The sequence below is a fragment of the Mesoplodon densirostris genome, chromosome 18 (genome assembly GCF_025265405.1).
Source record: "Mesoplodon densirostris isolate mMesDen1 chromosome 18, mMesDen1 primary haplotype, whole genome shotgun sequence".
Taxonomy (NCBI): Eukaryota; Metazoa; Chordata; class Mammalia; order Artiodactyla; family Ziphiidae; genus Mesoplodon; species Mesoplodon densirostris.
The window spans coordinates 25,781,718-25,805,689 of NC_082678.1; the positions used below are offsets into that span (position 1 = coordinate 25,781,718).

The 23,972-nt window shown below is 57.3% G+C and overlaps 1 protein-coding gene across 1 annotated transcript in view; it reads left to right on the top strand.

Moving 5' to 3' along the window:
- Positions 1-494: 494 nt before the first annotated feature.
- Positions 495-23,972, top strand: part of CACNG4 (calcium voltage-gated channel auxiliary subunit gamma 4) — a 55,690-nt gene continuing 32,212 nt past the window's right edge. The window contains exon 1 of the mRNA XM_060082074.1: positions 495-714. Within this exon, the coding sequence (XP_059938057.1) occupies positions 495-714 (220 nt within the window). The remainder of the gene's footprint in view (positions 715-23,972) is intronic.

Here is a 23,972-nt window from a genome sequence, read left to right on the forward strand (position 1 = left end):
CCTCGATCCTCCTGGGGAACCCGTGCCTTGGCTCCCTGCGCTCTGATAATGTGAACGAACCGGAGAGGAGAGCGGAGCGCACGCGAGCGCGGACAGCGGAGAGGCGCGGAGGGAGAGAAAATCCGGGCCGGGCAAGAAGGAAGAGCGGGGAGCGCACACCCGGCGGGGGCCGAGGCTCGAGGGGCGGCGCCGAGAGGCGCGGGGCGCGGCGGCGGCGGCGGCGGCGGCGACGCGGAGGGCGCGGGGCGGAGGCGCGGGCCGAGCGGGGAGGGCGGGCCAAGAGGGAGGAGCCCCGGTCGCCGCCGCCCGCCCGCCCGCCCGGCGGCCCGTGCAGCCCGCGCAGCCCGCACTCGCCGCCGCGCCTCGGAGTTCGAGCCCCGGCGCGGCGCCGCCCCCCGGCCCTCGGCCCCCCAGCCCCGGCGCCCCCGGAACGGCGCGCGGAGCGAGGAGGGCGGGCGGGCGGCCGGCGGGCGGCGGAGCATGAGGCGCCCACCATGGTGCGATGCGACCGCGGGCTGCAGATGCTGCTGACCACGGCCGGAGCCTTCGCCGCCTTCGCGCTCATGGCCATCGCCATCGGCACCGACTACTGGCTCTACTCCAGCGCGTACATCTGCAACGGCACCAACCTGACCATGGACGACGGGCCCCCGCCCCGCCGCACCCGCGGCGACCTCACCCACTCGGGGCTGTGGCGGGTGTGCTGCATCGAAGGTACGGCCGGCCCCGGCACCCCCTCGCCACGCGCGCGCGCGCCCAGGCGCACGCACACACACACACCACACACACGCACACGCACACGCACACACCCGGCTCGGGGAGCCGGCCGGGAAGGGGTGGGCGCGGCCCTGGCTCCGCGCGAGACACAAAGGAGCCGGAGCGAGCGGGCGGGTCCCCTCGCGGCCAGCTGTGCAGCACCTCGTGGTCCCTCCCGATGGGGACGCCCCCCGCCCCCAACACACCGGCCCTACAAACTCTCCGCTGGCACACGCACACCCCCTCTCACACAGACACAATGAAACACACCGAAACTCACGCGCGCGCGCGCAGCCCGAGACCGGAGCGATCCCGAGGGGCCGCGCCAGCGCCCCCGGGGGAGGCGGAGGCTGGCGAGGGGGCGGGAGGAAGCTAGAGTTGGGGGGAGCGGACGGCCGAGGAGGGAGGGAGCTGGGGGAGAGGTTGCTTGGCAACCGGTGTCTGCGCGATTGCTATGGGAACTGGCCATCCTGGGGCGGGGCCGGCCGGGGGCGGGGAGCGCCGGGGCCGCTCCGCGCTCGCTCGAGGCCTGGCCGAGGGGTGGGAGGGGGGCTGGGCTCCGACCGGGTCTGGGGACCCGGGTCGCCCGAGCCTGACGCCTGCCGAGACCTTGCTCCGCCACGTACTCCTCCAGGGGCCACCGGCCCACTCCTCCCCGCTCGGTGGGGAGGGGAGGGGAGGGTCACCAATTCTCCCCCCACCCCGACTAGGGCAGCGAGCCCGCCGCCGTCGTCCCAAGGCCGGGAATCTGCAGTAGAACTGGGGCGCGCAGGGGCGACCCGCGGACCGCGAACTGCCTGGGAGGGGCGTGGCCGCCCGGTCCCGGCAGGAGGGACGCGGCGCTGAGCCCTCCAGGTGCGCGGCCGGGTCCTGCACTAGGTGTTGTACGGATGGAATGCCTCTGGGGGCCGGGACTGGGTGTCCCCGGACTGCGGGGACCGCTCCCTCCGGGGGAGGGACCCGGACTCCTCCAGTGGCGACGTGCGCCAGACTTCAGTGCCTCCCGCCCGCCCCGCTGCGGAACTTGGACTAACAGGTGGCTTTGTCCGGGCGGTCTGTTCCCCTCCAGGCTGTGCACGGGTTCGCCGCTTGGTCTTGGCTTTCAGACCGGAAAAGGGGTGGGGGACGTTGGTGGAGGCTTCCTCTCAAAAATCCTTGGACAGAGTTTCCTCCTCCTTTTTCTGTAACCTTTCCGCGTGTGTCAACTCCGCCTTCCGTGGTCGGGGAGGTTCTTCCGCACCCCCAGCCTTCCTTCCTGCAGTTCCAGCCCCTGCGAAGAGTTCGGCGGGGTGGCGTCTTCCTGGAGGTTGGTAGGCAGCTCTGGAAGAGATGGCCCTTCTTCTGGCCGTATTTGGGGTCGGGTGAAAGGAGGCTTTGTAAAGCAGGGTCGCCAGGTGAGGTGGCGCTTGCTCCCTTTCTCCCTCACCCTCATGATGCCTGTTCTCATCTGGAATCCTGCCCACCTCTGCCCCCCTCTGCCCCCCACTTTCTCTCCCAAACGAAGCTGCTTTGACCTTTGAATTTGGAGCTTATTGCCCGGACTGAGTGGAGTCTTCCAGGAGCGGGAATGTGCAATCAATAGGTTGGGAAACAGCCACACAAAGGACCGGCGGGCCCACCATCACAACCTCCTCTTTTCTTTTCAAAAACATCATTTTTGGTGTGCAGATGCTCAGATCAAGAACACCTACTCCTCTCATCTGGAGGATGTACCCATTACACTGCCTGCCACGGCACCTGAGTTAGACACAGAACAAGGGTGGCTGGGCCCCCGTGTTCTACCTCGCAGGCCCCACTAGGTGCTGTATATGTGGTCCAGTAAGTGAAGCCCCTGTCATCACCCAAGCCCACGCATGTGGGCCCCAGGCCTTCCAGGTTCCCGGTCGAAATTGGAACTCACTCCTCCATGCCGGCGAGCCTGGCCTCTGCAGAGTGGCTCGAATGCCTCCTTTATTAATTTCTTATCCTAATTAGGATTGATGCCGCACTTAGCATCTTGCCAGCTGCCTTGAGCCGTTTGCACTCGATGCTCATCAAGAGAGCCCCAAGCTGATCTGGGCAGCAGGCTCTGCTGGCGGAGGGAGGGTGGGGAGCTGCCATCTGGGGACTTAACCCCAAGAACTGGGCTGCCTCTGTCATCCCCAAGGAGCTCAGGGGTTCTGGGGGCCAAACCAGGCCACTTCCAAGGGCCAGGACATTCTTGGACCAAGCCAGGGCTGAGAGAGCTGGCTCAGGATCCCTCGGGGTGCTCTAGAATCATCCTGGCAGTCCTTCAGCCGGGGTGGAAACTGCCAGCTTATCTCACAAAAGCACATCGCAGAGTCCGACGGCCGTCTGCCATCTATGACGTCTCCACCTGCCCGCGAGCGTCCAGGCCGAGACCCGGACGACACATTAACCCCAGGCCACTCCCTGTGGACATGGTCACCTCAGTATTGGCTTCTGTGTGTACAATGCATTATTTCCACCTGCTCTCTAGCAAAGTACCCCAAAGCATTTCATGGGAAAAAATGAAAAGCTCAAACCTCTAAGCTGAAACTAAAGAAATACTGCAGCAGGCAGCTAATAAAACAACAGTTGTGGGCTTCCCTGGTGGCTCAGTGGTTGAGAGTCTGCCTGCCGATGCAGGGGACACGGGTTCGTGCCCCGGTCCGGGAAGATCCCACATGCCGCAGAGTGACTGGGCCCGTGAGCCATGGCCGCTGAGCCTGCGCGTCCGGAGCCTGTGCTCCGTGACGGGAGAGGCCACAGCAGTGAGAGGCCCGCGTACCGCAAAAAAAACCAAACCAAACCAAACCAAAAAAACCCCACCAGTTGTGACAGTGGGACTCTGAAGTGTTTGCTGGCATCTCACAAACAGCAGATTCATTTCCCTGGCTGTTTCACAGGAATGATGTTGTGAGGTCAGGAGAGCCGCCCTCTGTGTACCTAAGGTGTCCGTGCAGGCTGGCAGGGCTGTGGGCAGAAGCCTGCTGCTCCCAGACTCACCACGGCTGACATCACCCTTTTCCGCCCCCAAAGCCGGGTCTCCCCGCTGCCCCTCTATAGGACAAGTGTCAAAATCCTCCAGCGCACAGAGCCTTGTGCACGTTACCGCACGGCACGCTCATAACAGCCCTGAGAGGGTGCCCTCTTCACCTCCACCTGCACCGTGGGGAACAGAGGCTCAGAGAGGGCAAGGCACTTGCCCAGAGGCACCCAGGTAGGTGGCTGCAGGGCCAGCGTCGAGCCTTTGTCTCACTACAGAGCTCTGCCCACCGTGCTGTCCTGCCCTTTCCCAAACATCTTCTGGGTTCCCATTAAAAATAGAACCAAGTACTTGCCTATCCAGTGGAGGAGCCCAGCTCTGAGGCTGGCTTGCGGCAGCGTGAAGGCATTTGGAAGTGAGAATGTACAACTGATACACAAATTGCATAACACACACTCTCTTCTCGCTTCTCTCTGTTTCTGTCTTTGTCTCTGTGTGTCTGTCTCTGTGTGTCTGTCTGTCTCTCTTTTCCTACCATGTTCTGGACTAGCCTGTTCCCACCACAAACAGCCATCTGCCCCCTCCGTCTCCTAGAACCCCACCTCCTTCTTTCTTTGCATCTTTGGTGACATTCAGCCCAAGGCTGGGGACACAGGAAAGGAGTAACAAATCTTTGTGGACTTCTCCACCAAAGCTACCACCCACCAACATTTGTTCAGTCTCTAACGCATTCTGGAATCAGGCAAGGTGTAGAAGGTAAACAGGCATTCCGGAGCATGCACTGTGTGCCAGGGACCGGAGACCTCGTGTAGACACGGGAAGGGAAGGGGAGACTCTGGGCCCCGAGGGCAGCAGCTTATGCGGCAAAGCCCCTGTGCCCACTGGGAGCTCGAGACATTCACAGGGGCTGCCAGACACCAGGGTCCCCGAGCGAGCCAGTCACTGTGCTGTCATTGTGCTCTGGGCCCACAGTACAGGGTCCTGGCAAAGTTCAGCCTCAGCAGCACCACCCGCCCAGGTCCCCCATAGACGGAGCTGCCGTCAGCACACTCGCAGCTCGGTCAGAGCCTTGAGATGGCAGTCTCAGTGCCAGGGGTGGCCCCGGGCCTGCTGCTTTGTGTCAGCTCTGTCCTGGGCACCTACTGGGGAGCGGGTAGGGAGACCCTGGCCCCTGCGAGTGAGAGGCTCCTTTGCCCCATCATGCTCACTCCCACTACCCCCCCCCACCCCGCGGGCAGCATCTCTCACCAATGAGTGTACCCAAACTTCATTCACACCACGGCCCCCAGAGGAAGAGAAGGTACTTGCACTGCACCCCAGGGGCGGGGGAGGAGAGGACAGCCATCGGTGACTACCCCGGGGCACCAGCCACCCCAGGCCCTGCCCAGCTCCTGGGGGGCATGCTTTTCTGGCACATCTGGAACCCTCTCATAGCCGGTCAGCTGGGAAGCTCGGCCTTACCCCACACTCCGGACACAGGCCTGTTCAGGGAGGTTTGGATCTGAATTCCATCCTTTCCCCTCCTGCCCCAGGCCAGGCACTGGGCTGGGCGCTCTTCCTGTCTTTCATTTTCTCTTGCAGTAACTCACAGGCAGCCTGTCCAGTCAGGCCCAGGGGGGTGCGAGCAGAGAGCAGGCTCCCTTCCCGCAGCACCTAGCCAATCAGCTGGTCCCCTCGTCCGCAGGCCCTCCTTTGCCCTCCAGCGTTGCTCATAACAGCCATCACATCAACCTCGTGCAGGACTTAACATTAGTTCGTATAATTGCCAGCAACTCTGCAAGGTAAATCTTAATTCTCTGCCTTTTTTGTTTTGTTTTGTTTTGTTTTATTTTTTTCGGTACGCGGGCCTCTCACTGTTGTGGCCTCTCCCGTTGCGGAGCCCAGGCTCCGGACGCGCAGGCTCAGCGGCCATGGCTCACGGGCCCAGCCGCTCCGCGGCATGTGGGATCCTCCCAGACCTGGGGCATGAACCCGTGTCCCCTGCATCGGCAGGCGGACTCTCAACCACTGCGCCACCAGGGAAGCCCAATTCTCTGCCTTTTATAGGTGGAGAAAATGAGGCTTAAGATAGCCACGGCTCCTGGGTGTCAGGGATGCCTGCTGCTGTCTGGATCACGGTTGAGGCTGAGCAGATAAGCCCAGCTTTCCCCCAGCCAGGGGATGCCCTTTGAACCACACAGATTTGGGAAGGGACAGGTAAGGGGGCTGCCTTAGTCAGCTCGGCTGCCATAACAAAATGTGATAGACTCAATGGCTTAAACCACAGACATTATTTCTTACAGTTCTGGAGGCTGGAAGTCCAAGATCAAGGTGCTGGGCAATTCGGTTGCTGGTGAGAGCTGCTTCCTGGCAAACGGCCACCTTATCCCTGTGTCCTCATGTGACGGAGAGAGCTCTCTGTTCTCTCCTTGTAAGGGCACTAATCCCATCATGAGGACCCCACCCTCATGACCTCATCTCTCTAGTCACCTCCCAAAGCCCCACCTCTGAATACGTCGGGGGTTAGAGCTTCAACATATGGATTTGGGGAGGACGCAAGCGTTCAGTCTGTGACAGGGCTGCTCGTCCGTCTGTCCCTGCTCTGTAGCTGGTGCCCAGTCCCTCATCATTCAGGAAGGGGCCCTGGCAGTCCCTTCTCATGTCTACCTTCCCTTAATGTCCTGCTCTGTCTCTTCACCCTCTGTTCTTCACTCTTTTCTCTTTTCTGACAAGAAAAACCCAGCTGGAGCCAGCTGACTTAGTGAAGAGAAGCTGGGGATCTTGGTGGACCCCAGCCGGACTTAATGGTCTCGCAGCAGAGCCGGCTTTGGAGGAGCCCCGTGTCAGGGGCTTCAGAAAGGCTCAGTAGGAAACCAGCAGCTCTTTAAAATAAATCTCCTGGTGTCAGTCTGCTCAGACGACCAAGACTCTGGGGATATCTAGGATGTAGTAACAGATGCAGAGTAGGAAGGGGCCTCAGGTCATGAGATCCAGGGTGTCAGAGCCTGGTGGGCCTCTGTCTCCTCATCTGAAAGTGGGGCCTGGCTGATCTGGAACATTCCTCCCACCTTTGTCTTTCAGCCACACAAGCCCCAGAGAGCCCTGCCCACAGCCTTGAGGTAGAACCAGGTTCAGTGTGGCCTTGATGTGGCCCACAGGAAGCCGGGTTCTACAGGTGGAAGAGCCTTTGAGATTAGTTCAGTGACTCTCAACCTTATTTCTGCTAAGACACACATGTAAAGGATATGTCACCTGCCTGCTGGGCATGCCTCATCCATCCATCCATCCATCCATCCCTTCATTTATTCATGCTCACGGAGCACTGCTCTGTGTCAGACGTGTGGGGTTCTGAGTCACAGGGGTGGGCAGGATGGACGTGGCCCCTGATCTCTTGGAGCCAAAGTTCTAATGGGGTAGCTGACGCTTCCAGGTACTGATGAGTGTTTTGGCGGAAACAGAGCCGGGTCGGGGGGCGCCGGGAGAGGCTGGGGAGGGTGGCCATTGGTCAGAGGCCATGAAGGAGGTGTCAGAGAAGGACCGGAGGGAGCGCTTCCAGGAAGAGGAAGAGGCAGACGAGGCCCCGAGGCAGGAAAGAACCTGGTGCGGGCGGCGGAGCTCGGGGTGGGGGTGGGGGTGGGGGTGGGGGGCGGGGGGGCGGGGCTCCATCCCTGTGGAGGGACTGGGAGAGGCTTCGAGGTCAGGGTCAGCACCCTGCTTTATCTGCTTTTTATGACAAGGGATCTGTGCTTGGGGAGGGGAGGGGATGGCGTTGGGATCTGATTTACGTTTTCAGAAAGTCCGCTGGCTACCTTTGGAGAACGGAGATTCGGGGAGGCAGGGAGGCCGCCAGGAGGCCAGTGTGGGCGTTGCTGCAGGTGCCCGGACTGGAAGCCTGAGGCCAAGTGGCAGCAGCAGAGATGGGGGGACGTGGGGGGAAGGCTGGGGCGGGGGCAGGGATCGAGCATAACTGCCTGGACCCGGGGCTCGGTAGCTGGCGAGACAGCCGTGCTCTGTCCACATGGGGAAGACGGAAGAAGGAGCGGGGTTGGGAGAGGATATAAGTGTGAGCCCGTGGGGGTCCCAGGTTTTCACACTACTGCCCAGCCTCCCACAGCCAAAAGCGTGCTGCAAAGTTCCGTAGAGCACAGCTCAGGGGAGCCACGGTAGCTCGTACCCGTCCAGGTGTTGTGGGTTCACCACCGCTGCCCTCACGGCAGGGCGGGATTTCTCACCCTCGGTACCTTGGAAAGTTGGAACGGGATCCTTTTTTCTGTGGGGCTGCCCTGTGTGTTGTAGAAGGTTAGCAGCGTCTCTGGCCTCTACCCACTAGAAGCCAGCTACAGCCCCGCCTCACCAAGCTGTGACAACCACAGACGTCTCCAGACTTTGCCAAAAGTCTCCTGGATGGTGGAGGGGGCCCAGGCAAGATTGCCCCCCATGGAGAACCGCTGCTCTAAGGGAAGTACCATTTCGTTTGAGGGCAAGGGCTGATCTGATTCCCGTCAACTAAAAGGAACTCCACTTATTTCTCGTTCCTTCGAGAAAACACACGGAACCTCGGGGGGAAGGGGGTGTCGGGGAGCATCTCTATTAAGGGGATGACCAGGCATCTGCTTTAGGCGACCGCAGATGTAACTGGTACCCGGCTCCATTCCCTTCTTAAGAGTCGTGAATTGCAGGTGACCCAGCTCACCCTGCCTGTGATGCCCCAGCAGGTGTCCACACGGGTGGGCACTACAGATGTGGCTGGATCCTCCCACTCTGCCAGCAAAGGAAACCAAGGTTGGAGAGGCAGAGGGACTTACTCAAGGTCACACAGCTGGTTAGTGACAGAGCTGGGAGCAGAAGGAGGTTTGGGGCTGCCTGCTTAGGGCTCTGCCCACCCAGCCTCCCTGAGGGCCGGCACCTGGGTGAAGACCAGGCAACTAGGAACCACCGTAGCACGAGGTGAGCAGCAAGAAATACAGAAGGACGAAGGGACTCCCTCCCCCTGGGCCTTTCTCTGCCGTCCTTGCCCCATGGCAAGGGCTCCCTGAGCATCGGGACGGGGCTGGGGTCCAGACAACCCTCCAAATGAAGCTCCAGGGTCTTTGCAAAGCAGACGGTACCTCCCCTCAGAGACCCACGGCTCCCAGCTGGCCGGAGGATGCGGGGTGTGACCTCACACTTAGCCATGCCTGGCCTTGGCATCAGGCCTCCTCCTCCGCTCCTCCCCCTTCCCTGGAGCCAGGATGGAGGCAGGGGAGCTGCCCTGTTGGGATGCTGGAACCAGAGATGTGCTTGGGTCAGAAGAGCCCTCTGACTGTTTCTGCTCCCCAAAACATCAGGAACTCTCCATCACCCCCACATCTACCCACCCCAAACTTCTATCTGTCCTTCAAGTCAGCGTCCTCCGTAAAGTTAACCCCAGCTCTTTCTTCGGGCTCCTTGAGCATTCTGGCCAGCTGCAAAAGGCCTAACTGCCCACGGGCTTGAAAGGGCTTTGGATTCTAACTGGAGCCGCTCTCGCCCCTCCCCCACTCGTCACTCCCCTCCCCCACCTCCGCGATTGCAGACCTAAAGCAAGGTCCCCACTGTCACAGCATCCAACCCTCTGTGCCTCGTACCTCACCAAGCCCACGGAGGCAGAGGTGCCCAGCAAGTGCCGTTTATGTGTCCTCCCCCCACCCCGCTACAACCCCTTGCCCCGCCATTGCCCCATTTACAAAAGAGAGTGCTCAGAGGCCCAGGGGAGTTTCTGGACTCAAGCCCAGCTCCAGAGCCTGGAAGGAAAACAAATTATTAAAAATTGTTAGCCTCCCTAGCTCACCCGCCATCAGCCTGTCACCTCCTGGCCCTGGGGAGACAGACAGGGGCTGCGCGCTTGTCTCAGCTCACTTTTTCCAACCTCTGTTAGTCCACATGGAAGTGGCAGTGTCAGGTGGCTGGCACTGAAGCCACATGGACCTGGGTTTGAGTTCAGGCTCTGCCATTAGTCAGCTGTGTGTCTCAGATAAATTAGCTAACCTCTCTGAACTGCGGTTCCTTCACTGTAAAATAGAGGCATCACTGAATCAACCCCTGGGATTGTTGTAAAGGTTTTATGAGAAAATGCGTGCAAAATAGCCCTCACGGCGCCTGGCATCTTGTAGATATTCAAGGTGTGATTGCCTTCCCCTTATTTCCATATTTCCTGAAACTTGGAAGTTTTCCCTGAAAAAATAAGTCACCCCACCTTTGCAGCTGAGCTGAGTGGGGCCCCAGGTCAGCTCACTGGCCTCCAGGGTCTGGGAATGGAGGAAGCTGAGTGTCCCCGGGGATGTTCAGGCCACTGTAGAATATGGTGTTCTTTCATCACCTCTCAGAGGCAAAACCACGCTGAATGGCTTCTGCGAGCCGTAAAATCAGAACCAGAGGGCTCTCAATTAAGAGTCGAAGGGCCTAGCACCAAGGCAGCGCCCAGAGCGCTTCCCCCCATCCCACTTCCTGGCAGGCACCGGGGCTACAGCTGTGACCTCCAGTGTTGCGGGATCAGGGCTGTGATAAAGGAGGAGAGGGTGCCGGGTGTGGAAACCTTGGGGCAGGAGTCGGGAGACCTGTGCCTGGTTCTGGTTCTGTGACTAACATCCAGACAGTCTTCTGGGTATCCCTTAACCTCCTAGAGCCTTTGATTGCTTGGTTGTCAAATGGGCAAATGACACCTGTCTTTCCCTTCATCCGTCTCTCATCCCTCCCTCCATCCTCCCTCCTCTCTACCTCTGTCTCCCTCTTTCCCCCTCTTCCCTCCATCCTCCTGTGCCCTCCCAGGGTTGTGCGAATACCCAATGAGAGGGTACTTGGGCAAGTGCTGTGAAAAGCACGGTGGCTGTGCTGCCACAGAGGTGCTGCAGAGGGTACAGGATTTCGGGCTCATTTTCTTGGAAACACTTGGCTTGGCCTCTTTTCACCCCGACACCTCAGCGAGGACCCGCATGCTGGTGGCAGCCTCACCCGTCCCGTCGGATGCACTGCTGCTGGCTTGTTCTCACCTCCAGAGAATCAGCCGGTCCCCTCTCCCCGCCACTTGATCATTCGTGCTCAGGACACACTGATGACCTGCTTTGTGCTCATCCCAGAGCTGGCCACCGCAGAGATGAGAAAAAACACCTTTCCTGCGACAGCCCCTTGGGATTCCTTACAGACCGCCCAGACCTACCCACAGCTTTCCCTCCACCTGGCTCCCAGCCGCTGTCATGTCTTGCCTGGATGCCCCAAGGAGTGTCCTGACCTGTCTTCCCGCCCCTCCCTCCCGTCCACCCCCATGCTAGCCCTTCTTCACACACAGCCAGAAAGAGCTTGGAAAAATGGAAATCAGATCACGTCATTCCCTAGCTCGATGGCCGTCAATGGGGCCACATCCCACTTGGGATAAAGTCAGGCTCCTTCCCTGATCTGCGAAGCTCCACAGATCTAGCCCCACACACCTCTGACACCTCCCACCAGGGGCTTCACTGTACAGAAGAGTCAGGTCAGGTGATCTCTGAACTAAGTCTGCGTGATGGTTAATGGGACAGGGGCTGGGTGTGTGGCAGGGGAGTCAACGAGATCTGCGTTTGAATCCTGCTCTGCCCTGTGTTAGCTCTGTGACCTTGGGCAGATTCCTTGGCTTCTCTGAGCCTCTGTTTTCTCATCTGTAAAACGGAGATACAGCGGTAGACACCCCCAGCCGATGGAGCCAATCCCCAAGACACAACCAAAGAGGAGTGCCCTGAAGTGGGGGAACAGGAGACTCCTCGGCTTCAGATAGGCTGAGTGCACAAGGCTGAGGGCCCCCCCTCTGCAGGGTGGAGGCGGGGCTGGCCTGGACACAGGGACATGGCAGTCACCTGCTTGATGGATGGAAACAGCTCCCCTTGTGATGAGAGGTCAGGCTGTGACTGTTGACCCCAGTGTCTCGGTTCCCTGATGGGACCAATGGCACTGGGGCATTTGTATTGTCTGAACCAAAGTTCTAGACAAAAGAGCAGAGGACAGATTCTCTCATGTTGTTGTATATGATGTAGGAAGTGTTACTGAGATCCTGAAATGTTGGCATTCTTAGATTTGGTGAGGAGATGGTGGAGTGGAAGGGAGAACGATCCAGAAAATTTTAAATCAAGACTGCCCTAGAAAAACCCAAACCCTAGGACAGGAATAAAGACGCAGACGTAGAGAATGGACTTGAGGACACAGGGAGGGGGAAGGGTAAGCTGGGACGAAGTGAGAGAGTGGCATGGACATACATACACTACCAAATGTAAACTAGATAGCTAGTGGGAAGCAGGTGCATAGCACAGGGAGATCAGCTCGGTGCTTTGTGACCACCTAGAGGGGTGGGATAGGGAGGGTGGGAGGGAGATGCAAGAGGGAGGAGATATGGGGATATATGTATACGAATAGCTGATTCACTTTGTTATACAGCAGAAACTAACACAACATGGTAAAGCAATTATACTCCAATAAAGATGTTAAAAAACAAACAAAAAAACCCAGACCCTAATAATGGGTCACGTGCAAAGGATATAGAATGATTGGTGTCACCAGGGCTGTATTCGTGCACCTTTGCGTCATTTCACGCTCTGCTGTCGCCATCTTGAAATTCTTAATGATTTTTGAACGAGAGGACCCCCATTTTCATTTTGCACTGGACCCCCCCAAAATTCCATAGCCAGGCCTGGGTGTCCTGTTCTGTCCCGAGAGGAGAGAAGACTTTGATTGGAGGAAGGGTGGGCCGGGGAAGCTGGGACTGGAGGGAGTGATGCTGGAGGGTCCTGGGTTTGCACAGAAGTTGGCGGCTGGGGTGGGGGGCAGGGGGGTGTTACTGGAACCACCTCTCTCTTGTTTCCTCCAAGGGCCCCCGCAAACAGTACGCAGGGCCGGGGCTGCCTTGGAGATTGGAGAGCACCTTGTTAGCGTTTATGGGGCACCTGCTGAGTGCCTGGCTTCGTGCTGGACACTGTGGGTACAGAAAGGCCTTGGGGAGCTTACTGTCGGGTGCTGGGGAAGCCCCGGGAGAAGAGGCGGCAAAGTGAGGACAGAGCCTCAGAACACATCCGGATGTCAGGGCCTGCTCCCAGGGGTTCCGCTAAGGCCTGTCTCTTAGGGTCGTCCGGAGGATCAAGTGGAAAACACTCACGGCGCTCTGCGTACGCCTGCTTCGCCATAGGCGCGAAATACACAGCAGCGCTTATGAGTGGCGTCTTGGAGGACGTCTGGTGGACGTGGGGCGGAGGGCCCGGAGCCCGGGTGCGTCGGGCTTTGAGTCCAGGTTCTACCTCCCAATGGCCTTCCTACCGGCTGTTGCACCGTCTCTGAGCCTCAGTTGCTTTCTCCGCAAAACGGGTACGTTAGCAACACCTCCCGTGCAGATTTGCTTGCGGGGGTGGGGGTGGGGCCGAGGTGAGCTGTTGGTGCTGGGCCTGGGGCTGGAACACATGCCTGACGGCCCAGAGGCTGCCCTGTGCCTGGGGCTACGGGAAGGCCCACCGTGAGGGTGGGTCTCAAGGACCACACCGCGAGTTGGGAGGGGAATGGGACTCCCCGAGGACATCTCAGGACACCCAGGCTTCCTTCCAGGGGCCGGACAGTCCAGCCAAGGCCGTGTCACCAACTCGTCTGGCCGCGCAGTGGGGGGAGGGTGCCCCAGGCTTGCTTCCGCCGCTGATAACAAGCGCACATTGACGCTGGCTCCCGGGGGCCAGCGTGCCGTTACCGGCTCGCATCTGAGCCCTCGCCTGAGACATTTGCTCGCTTCAGCAGTTTGGCATATCGTACAAAGGGGCTCTGATTTCCCCTGATGTCCAACTCCTCTTGCATGAAAAATAGCTTTTGTTATCTTTCTGCCCACGGATTCCTGCGTGCGAGTCGAGGCCAGACGCCTGGGGGGTGGAGAGGCCGCACCGGCTTAACCATTGGGAGGGGCTTCCTTCTCCTGCCTCGGCCGCCCCTGTGGCCCGTGGCCGCGGTCCTGGCGATCCGGCTCTCGGGGCGCTGCCTGCGGGCCCCTGGCCTGTCCCCCACCTTCACGCTGGTCAGCCCCTCTTCCCACGCAGTGGCTGTTTGTGACGTGTCCCCAGGGTCCTTGTTTGGGTTGCCTCCTTCCCCACTGTCCCCACCATCACCCCCTCCTCCGAAACCCAGATCCTTTGTTCCCGCCCATCCCCCAGTTCTCCCCGCCCCGCCTTCTGTTTCTTTCTTTCTAACTTGCGTTTCTGATGATTTCTTCCCTTTTCCTTTCTAGTCTGCCATATTTAAAGCACAGAAGCCTTCTCTTCCTTCCTGTTCAAGGCAGTTTTTTGAAAGTTCTTGAGAAATTTACTAGATAAAAATGTATTCTTTTAACTCTGCGATTATTAGGAGGGTTATTAAACCTGAGGAGAATTCTATTAAATAGCAAATTGAGTGAGTCAGAAACCCACGGATGTGAAACCTCTAAAGGTTATCTGGTACAAAATAGATGTGAATATGGCTATGGCTGTTCTCAGAGGCCTGAAAAAAATACTGGGAAAAAATTCACCAAAATGGTTTTTCTTAATGATGGTCATGGGAAGTCTGAGTGGTTTATCTTATCTCCTTCTTTCTTTTTCTAATTTTCTACCCTGTTTGGGGGGGGGTAATACATGAACCTGATATTTAATTTTAAAAAGCACCAGGGCCAGTCTCCAGCCCGCAGACAGGTGAATGGCTCAGTATGTTCATTCAGCATCCATGGTGTCTGCTCTCTGTCTGCTTAACTGCATCCAGGAACATGCCCCAGGCATCACGCCCAGTCACCTTTTGTCAGTGTTTTATTTCAGGTCGCCCCTGACATAACAAAATTGATTGCTGGATGAAAGCCTTTTCGAGCCATCCACCATCAAATCTTTATTTCCTGTAAGCACAATTTACACATTGGGTTTCCATTCTTAGACATCCATCTCACGTAATAAAAGTGCCCAAAGTGACTGCAACAGTAAGTGAAAAGCAAATAAAACCCAGATATGTGCTCTCACAAACTTTTATCACATATGTAAAACCAAGTACTTAATATAAAAGCTTGGCCATGAAATCTTCCTTTGGGGGAATTTTTCCGCCTGAGCCAGACTGGCCAAGGTTTCTTAAAATATGAATCCAATGAAGTTTGGACAGAAGATGCTTGCTTTTTTTTTTTCCCTGAAAAACCACCCTGTGGCAAGTTTAAGCACGCTCCGTTGCACCAAAAAATCCTCAAATGCTTTAAAATAGAGGATTCTTCCGTCTCAGAATTTTTCCATTGCCAATTCCATTTGTGTAAATTCTTTAGAAAAGATCTGTGCCTGGTGGATATCGGAAGAAAGTCAGTTTCCACTGTGACCTGTACCGCTGCTGTAACCACACCCTGCTCTTTGCCTGTGAGTCAGGTGACAGGTCAAATGCCAGTGGATGCTGGGGTATCAGCTTTCAGGAGTCCTCATTGCCAGGTTAATGGTCCTTGTTGCTCATTAATGCTGCTTTTAGCCATTAGCGGCAGTTGTGGTTAAGATAAAAGCACCAGCGAGGTCCACATCTGGCGTCTGTGCCTGAGATGGCCAATACTTAAACCAGAAAGTTGTTTCTCGAATCTCATCAGAATCTCTGTGCCTTTAATGGTGATGTCTGTTCCTTCTTGTTCAATCTTTCCTGGAGCTGAAAACAAAGCACTCACCTTCAGCCTTGAAAGCCCATCATCTTCTCGGAAGTGGTGTTTATGCCCGCCTTTGGTCTCCCCATCTCCGGAGGATCGGGAAGGAAATCTACCTGGTTTTCTTGCTTTTTGCTTTTAAACCTGGGTGCTTTCTCTAGCTCATTTCTGGCTTTCAGTCAACAAGCCTTTGGGGCGTGCCTGCCGGTGCAAAGGGCTCTGGGAGGGGCAGGGGTCCAGAGACCCGGAGGAGACCCTCTCCTTATCAGAGGTGGGGCATCGAGTTGCCCACGAGCAGAAGGTGGCCGGGCCAGCCCTGCTCAGCCCTCACGGCGCCCTCTTCCCCCGACCCGGTTACCTGTTTATCCATCCCACACCCTCCCGCCCACTTCTCCCTGTAGGACCCAAAGCACGAAGGGTTATCTGGTGAGCACTCATCGTGTACCAAGCATGACATGTATTATCTCAGGAACTTTCCACATGTTATGTCATCCTAATAACAGCCATGATTTATTACTATTTAATTATTTGTCAAACTGTTCGTTATAGTTTGAGCTGTTACCTACACGGCCTTTACTATGTGCCAGGAACTGTCCCAGGCGCCAGGTAGCTAGATAGACGGCTAGATAGCTAGATGGACTGACTTAGTTAATCCTCAGCCCCCCATGAGTGAGGTACTATCACTACATCCGTTGTATACATGGGGAAACTGAGGCACAGAGAGGTTAAGCAACCTGCCCGAGGCCCCAGAGCCCACACGTGTTGAGATCAGGATTCAGACCCACGCAGTCTAGCTCCAGGTTCACCCTCCTCGTCCCTGGGCTGTAACAGTGGCAGCTATGATATCTGAATATCTCTTACGTGCAGGCGCTTTGCACAGTTTGTTTCATCCGTGCACCGTAGCGAGGGTAACACTTCCTGTGTGGGCAGTGGGGAGACTAGGGCAGGCTTACCCGCCTGGGACACAGCCAGCAGCTGAGCCCCAGTCTCGACTCCAAAACCCGCCCCCAGCTTTTTCTGCAGCCAGCTGCTGACACCTCCCGTGCCCGCTGCACGCTGGGGAGAGAGGCAGCCTCAGGCTCCCTGAGGAGAGGCTGTGGGGTAGTGCAGGTTCCGGAACCCAGGGGCCACACGGACACTGGGGGCGGGGGTGATGGGGGCGGAGGGCTGGGTGTGAAGACAGAGCAATACCCACCCCATAGGCACAGCCCAGGGGTTGCCAGACGCTGGCTGTGGGCCGGGCTGGCACGGCAGGCTTCTGGGAAGAGGTGGGCACAGCATCGTGACCAGAACAGAGCACGATGCCGGGCCCTGGGGCTGACTCATGCAGCCTGGAAAGGAAAGATTCAGCTGTCAGACCGAGGGCGGCTCTTAAGATGGGGTGCTCTCATCAAAGAAGGTGAAAATTGTTCTGCTCAAGACAGCTCCTTCACGGAGGCAGTAAGTGTGCACTTCAAGCCCCCGGAACCCACGTCTTACAGGGGATGCCACCTGTCAGCAGGCTTTCACACCCAGACTGCGATTGTTGGCATTCACGTGGTGACTCCCGGCTCACAAAAGGCAGATAGAAAAGCAGTCAGATCCTACTGTATGCTTCCATTCATATCAAGTTCAAATGCAGGCAGAACTAATCTAGGATGATGGAGGTCAGCCATGTGGCTCCCTGTGTGAGGGTTGGCTGCCAGGGCATGGGGCGAGAGGGAACCTCCAGGAGGGTGAACATGGTGTCTGTACCTTGATCTGGGTGGTAGTTACACGGATGTGGACATACAACCATCAAGCCGCACTCTTAGTATTTCTCCCTGTATATTAGCTCAATAAAAATTGAAAACAGACAAATACAGGTCTGGGGTAACAAAGACCCCTCAGGTGGCCTGCCACCAGCCCTCACCTGCCCCCATGGCTCCTCCTCATGGCCTGTGTTTTCTTCAATTCTTGTCAATCCAGCAAATACTCGTTGGGAATGTGTGTGCTTACCCGTGCTAAGCTCTGAGGACTCAAGGATTCATTCATTCATTCATTCATTCATTCCACTATTATTTTGGTGCCTGGCCTCTTGGAAATGCTGCTTGACCTGCTAAAGGAAAAAGTCTTCCTGTTTCAGCGAGTTCTGTGGTTCAGAGCTGCTCAGAATGACAAGACCTCCCACTTGGACCTGGCATGATCTATAGCCTCTCCGGGAACCTTCAAGACCCCTAGGGAGACCTTCTCTCTTGGCCCAGCCGCTGTGATTTTGGGAGACTGTTTGGTACCCTGCCCTGGGGGTCTCGGCCACCAGCCCTCGTCCTGCCCCATCGGCCCCCGGAGCTCCGCCAGCATATGTTTTAAGTTTCTATTCAAATCCAGCAAATATTCATTGGGAATTTAAAAACCAGACCCCAGACTGAGTCATGGGCACCCAAAGATTCATTCATTGATTCATTCAACAAACATTTATTGAGTGCCTGCTACTTACCAGGCAGCCTTTCAGGTGGTGGGGAAATTTTCTTTCACAGCAGTAAATAAATAAAACAGACAACAATACACAGAATGATTGTATTGTCCCAGGGGAGACACACAGTAATTGAGAAAAACCAGGAGCGTCAGGGCGAAGGTCGTGATGACAGAGTGGCTGGGGGGGCCTCGGAGGGAGAGCTCTCGGGGACCATCGTGTCAGGCAGAGGGACGGCAGGTGTCACGGCCCTTCCAGAGCCTGTCCCAGGCCTGAGCGGCTGAGCAGGGAGCAGGAGGTGTGGGTCAGAGAGGGGACCGTGGCCATGGGCAAGCACTTGGCCATTTACTCTGAGGGAGGAACAAGGGAGGGCTTGGAGCAGAGGCCTGAGGGGCTTCCACCCGGATTCCAAAAGGATCACTCTGGCTATCACGTTGAATAGGGTGGGGCCTGCCCTTGGGTGGCTCTTAAGTGGGTGGGGCTCTTCTGGGACCCTTAATTAAGAGAAACTTGTCATGGGGCTCTCGATTCCACAGAGAAGTCAGGGAAGGCTTCCCGGAGGCGGTGACATTTGGTCCGTGTCTTGCAGAACATGCACGAATCTGCAGACAGGGGGAGCTGAACATGCAGAGTCACGCGTCTTCGTTCGTTCACAAGTTCATTCACTCATCTATTCGTCCTTTATTCATTCAGAGGACATTTTATTGAGCACCTGGGTAAAAAGTAGAATCCAGCCCTGTTCCTCGAAGAAGTCAGTGTCCAGTAAGGAGTGGGAAGACAGAGGGACAGCCAGATCCATAACACATCCATGAGGAAACGGCAGGGAGCTGCAGCCGCACAGAGTGGGCGGGGGGCAGCCTCTGTGACACAGGGTGCGGTCACAGGAGTCTTTCTGGACAACGGGTCATCTGAGCCAGTTTTGAAAGATGAGCATGAATCCACTGAGAAACAGGAAGGAGGAGAATTTCCAGGCAGAGCACCAGCATGGGCACAAGCCTCCCACGTCCCAGGTCCCAAGTGGGTACTGCAGAGGCGCAGGACACAGTGTGTTCTAGAAAGCCAAAGAACTTTGGGTCTGCTGAAACCAAAGGCCAATATGGGAAGAGGCCCAGGAGCCAGTGTTAGGAGGAAGGCGGGGCCCGAAGCTGGAGTCCTTCGCACACGTCAGGGGCCTGCATTCGGCCCTCGGGCACCCAGATTCTGTGGCTCTACGACAGAAGATGGGGAGGAGGGACCCAGGCTGGAGGCAGGGAGACCTGTTAGGAAAATGCGGGGAGAGTCCAGACCAGGGGTGATGAGCCTTGAAGGAGGACAACGGGATGGGGAAGAGGATGCATGTGAGTTCCATCTTGGAGATGGACGGGTGAGCGGGGGGAGAGCCCATCACAGGGTGACCATGGACAGTGTGTCACCAAGCAAGACGGAACACCTGGGAGGAAAGAGGACCTAGTGAGCTGGACCTTATGAAAAGTCCAGCTCCAGGGCAAAAGCACAGGGCACACGAGGGGAACAGCGGGGCCCCTTATAGCAGCTGGTCTATAGGAGACCGTACAAGGCTCTCGTGTCTTAACTAATTTCTCCACTATTTAACTATCCCCATTTCACAGATGGGGAAACTGAGGCACAGCAGCTGACAGTAACTCTCCCAAGTGGCAGAGCATGTAAACGGCAGGGCTGGCCCTGGGCTTTGAGCCCAAGCTCCTGACCACCAATCACACTGTGAGACAACCCTGGGGAGGCCCCCGCCCCCGGGATGCAGGGTGAGAGCTGGAAACTTCTCTGGGGCAGTGAGAGTTGCCGTGAGGGCTGGGAGCTGTGTCTCAGCAGGACAGGGGTAGCTCTGCCCCCAGGCCCCCGTAGGTGTGGCTTCTCACGGAGGCTTCCAGCCAGCCTCCCCACACTGGTCACGCGTCTGTCCCGCAGTGCTCGCTGGGACGGACTGTAGCGCTCAACAGTTGAGAACGAAGCCCCAGAGAACCCGGAACCCAGTGACAAGAAACGCTGCAGCACTCATGAGCGCATAAACAGCATCCTAAGTGAAAGAAGCCAGACGCAGAAGCTGGGGCTGCTGTAACAAAGTGCCACACCTCGTGGCTTGAACGACAGAAATGTATTGTCTCGGTTCTGGAGGCCACAAGCCCAAGATCAAGGTGTCGGCAGGCTTGGTTCCTTCTGAGGCTCGGAGGGAGCATCTCTCTGTGTCTCTGCCTGAGCTGCAGTGGCCGCCAGCGATCGTAGGTGTCCTCTGGCTTTTTGACCTCCACCTTCATCTTCACAGGACATTCGCCCTGTGTGCGCGTGTCTGTGTATAAATGCTCCCTTTTTATAAAGACATCAGCCATGTGGATTAGGGCCCATCCGAATGGCCTTCTTAACTGTCTTGGCAATGACCCTATGTCCAGATATGGCCGGATTCTGAGGTCCTGGGAGTTAGGACTACAACAGGAATTTGGAAGGAAAGGGACACAATCCAACCGTCAACACTCACATATCGTGTTATTCCTTTTATACAAAATGTCCGACATATTCGTAGAAACAGGAAGCAGATTAGTGGTTGCCAGGGGCTGGGAGGCGAGGGGAGTGGCAGTAACTGTTTAATGGGTGCAGGTTTCTATTTGGGGTGATGGACACGTCTGGAACTAGGAAACAGGGGCTTGGAAAGATTAGGTAGCTTGCCTGCAGACAGACAGCTGCTAAGTGGGTAAGATGAGATTTGCCCCGTGGCTCGTGTTCTTTCCACTGCAACTGGGTTCAAGCGGACGTTTCTTTGGGGCAAGCTGTTTAACTCCTCCGAGCCTCATCTTCCTCGTCTGCAAAATGGAATCCATGTATCAACCCCAGCCTCTACCCACGTGCCAATGCAAGGAGACAGTGCACAGTAAGAGCCGCTGGTACCGCCTAAGTGCTTCGCCGTTTTCATTCCTCTTTCAGTCGAGCTCCAGGACGACAGAAGCCACTCTGTGTGTTTAGACAGAGGAAATGTAATGTTGGGAGAGACGACCCAAGTGATGCAAGAGCTGAGAAGCGACGCGGGCACCGTGGGGCGCCCGGACATGAGTCACTACAGGCGGCCCTGCCGGCCGGACAGTGGAGAGACGGCAGGACGAGGTGTCTTCGCCAGAGGCCAGGCCATTAAGCAAGCGTCTGGGTCTTGGGGGAAGCAGGGCCCACGGAGGGAGGGACTTCCCGGGAGGGGATGGACCCCCAGAAATGGTGAAGCGGCTGCCGCAGACCGTGTCCGAGGCAGCGGGGAGGGACGCGCCGACCCCTCACTTTCTTCCCTCACGTCCCAGGCACCCGCCACACCCCGGGCAGAGCTGCCCGGAGTCACAGGGCGAGGGGCCTGCGGAGGGTAGACTCGCGCCTGGTGAGCGCGCGCACGGCTCTACCCTGGGGAAGCGGCCGGCAGCGCCCCCAGCTGCCAGCCCGCCAGCGTGCAGCGTGACCGCGCGAGTGCCGCGGGCCAGCCCTGGGCGCCGCGTGCCGGCGTGAGGACGGCGCCCGCCTGCAGCCCGCCCGCGCCGTCGGGAGGAGCCGGCTGGGGCGCGAGCGCCCGGGTGCAGGGCTCCCTCTGCCCCCCGGGCCCCGCGACTCCGCCGGGCTGCTCAGCTGAGCCACCGGACGGACGGACGGGTGCGTCTTCCCGCTGTAACCCCCGCGCGCGCAAGAGAGGGGCAGGCCGCCAGAATCGGCCTCTGAAGAGAGGAAGCAGCTTCCCTGTGGCCCTCAGAGATCCAGCTCCACCCCTGGAGGTTTTGCCGCATCTGCCTGTCGACTTTGCAGCTCGGCCGGGCCTCCCACGGGGCCAGCCACCCGGCCCTGGGGCTCTCGTCTCCCGTCGCCTCCTTGATTCGTTTGGCCCCTGCAGCCGGGCAGCGGCAGACAGTTCGCGGTCTCCACTGCTCTTTAGAGGGTCCCCAGTGACACGGGACCTCAGGGGGGCTCCTCACGGCTCCAGGACAGAGTGTCCTACAAAGGCCTGGGTGGAGGCTCCCCATTTCTGGGTCTATCACGTGAAAGGCACTGAAGAGACAGGAGATGAAAGAGAACAGGAGGTTGCTGAGGGACTTTTACTCCCAGCATCTTTAGCACTGGGTTGCGGTATGAGTTGAATTGTGTCCCCAAAAAGATAGATTGAAGTCCTAACCCTGGTAGCTGTAAATGAGACCTTATTTGGAAACAGGGTCCTTTCGGATGTCATAAGGTTAAGATGAGGTCATAACCAGGATGGGCTATAGGGCCATAGACTGGATCCTTAGAGGAAGAGGAGGGACACACAGAGGGAGAAGGCCCGAGAAGACAGAGGCAGAGATGGGAGTGATGCAGCTTACAAGCCAAGGGGCACCGAAGATGGCTGGCAAACGCCGGAAGTAGGGAAGGGCGTGGAGCAGATTCTTCCCTGGGTCTTTGAGAGAGGGCAGGGCCCCACCAACACTTTGATTTTGGACTTCTGGCCTGGTAAGCTAAGAGAAGACGTTTCTGTTGTTTTAATCCCGGTTTGTGGTGCTTTGTTACGCAGCCCTAGGAAGCAAATACAGGGAAGTTAGTTCAACTCTGCAAATGGCTACCCAGTTAACCAGCCTCCCAGAGTGTTGCCCAGGTCACTTTCAGGAGTGGGGAACCTTGAACAAAAGAAATGCAGTTTTGTGAGCAGTGGTGTGTTGAGAATTCGCGGTGCAGGCTGAGAAGGGATATGGGTCGTCTCGTTGAACCTTCCCACCAGCCCTGCGATGTAGGTACCAGTATTATCCCTGTTGACAATTGAGGAAACTGAGTCTCAGAGAGACGAAATACTTCTCCCAAGGCGACATGAATATTTTTATTCCTTTCTGGCTCTGTGGCTATTTTGAAGGCTGGACTGGGCAAAATGGACTTGTTTGGATGAGAGATATGTTTGTTTCCTGTGCCTCTTAACAAATTACCACGAGCTTAGTGGCTTAAAACAACAGGTGGATTGTCTCACAGTGTCCTCGGACCGGGAGTGTGCGCCGGCTTGGCTGGATCCTCTGCTCGGGTGCCCCAAGGTTGTCATCAAGGTGTCTGCGGGCTGCGTCCCTTCCTGCGCCGGGCTCCTATCCCTAGCTCACTGGTTGCTGGCAGAATTCGTTTCTTGTGGCTGCATGACGGAGGCCCCGTTCTCTTGCTAGCCGTCAGCTAGGGGCCTCTTACCTCCTAGGGGTGCCCTGAGCTCATTGTCACACGGCCCCCTGGCAGCTCACAACCTGACAGTCTGCTTTCTTCTAGGCCACCAGGAGTGTCCCCCTGACTTCCTCTCCCCTCCAGCCTGCCCGAGTGGAGCCTTACGTAACACCACCCAATCACCCTGTTCACAGAGGCCGCCCACACTCCAGGGGAGCACACCAAGGGGTGGGGTTCTGGGAACTATGTTAGGATTCTGCCTACCAAGCTCAGATGAACTTGACTTGGAGACCAAGACGAACTTGAGCCCTGGCTCTGTCCCTGACTTGGGGTGTGACCTTGGAGAATTTTCCCCACACCCTTTAAGTCTGACTCTCCTTGTTTACAACAGCAGGATGACAATACTAGACTCCAGGGGGTATCATGAGGATGAGATCAGTGAAACCATCAAGCACTGGAAGTTGCTAGGAGCTCGGTAAATGGCAGCTCCCGCCCCTCCCTTTGCAAGGGCAGCTCCTTCACAAAGGAAAACATGGGCTGGGCAGAGCACGTGGAAGGCACCTGGCCCTGGAGCCGGAAGGCCTGGCTGGGCTCCAGCCTGATCTCAGGCCCGAGTGTCTCTCAGTTTCTGCTGCCCCTTCCCCTGCTCGCAGACAGTAAGACTCACTGCAGCTTTGTCTGGAAAAGTGAAGCTGAAATGAGATCCCCGAACAGAACAGACACTTTGGAGAGGCTTTCCTCTCTGTGCAGTGTGAAGCCTGGTTCCCCTCTTCCCAGAGGCCTGATCCCACAGTGGGGATGGGCGCGGTCCCCTCCGGGCGCTGAGCCAGGCAGTGGCAGCGGGGAGGTGGTGGCAGGTGTCTTTCCTCCTGCGTGATCGCTCGTTGTGCATTTGGCCCCTTCAGCCCGTTCTCTGTAGTGACCCTCAGGAGAGTCTTGTACAGACCAGAGATTTCCCACCTGGACAGGGCATGGACCTCCCTGGGCAGCCCCCAGGCATTAGCCCCGGAGAGGACCTGACAGCTCCTGACCTCGTGTTCATTGATGATTCTTGAGCAAGTGGA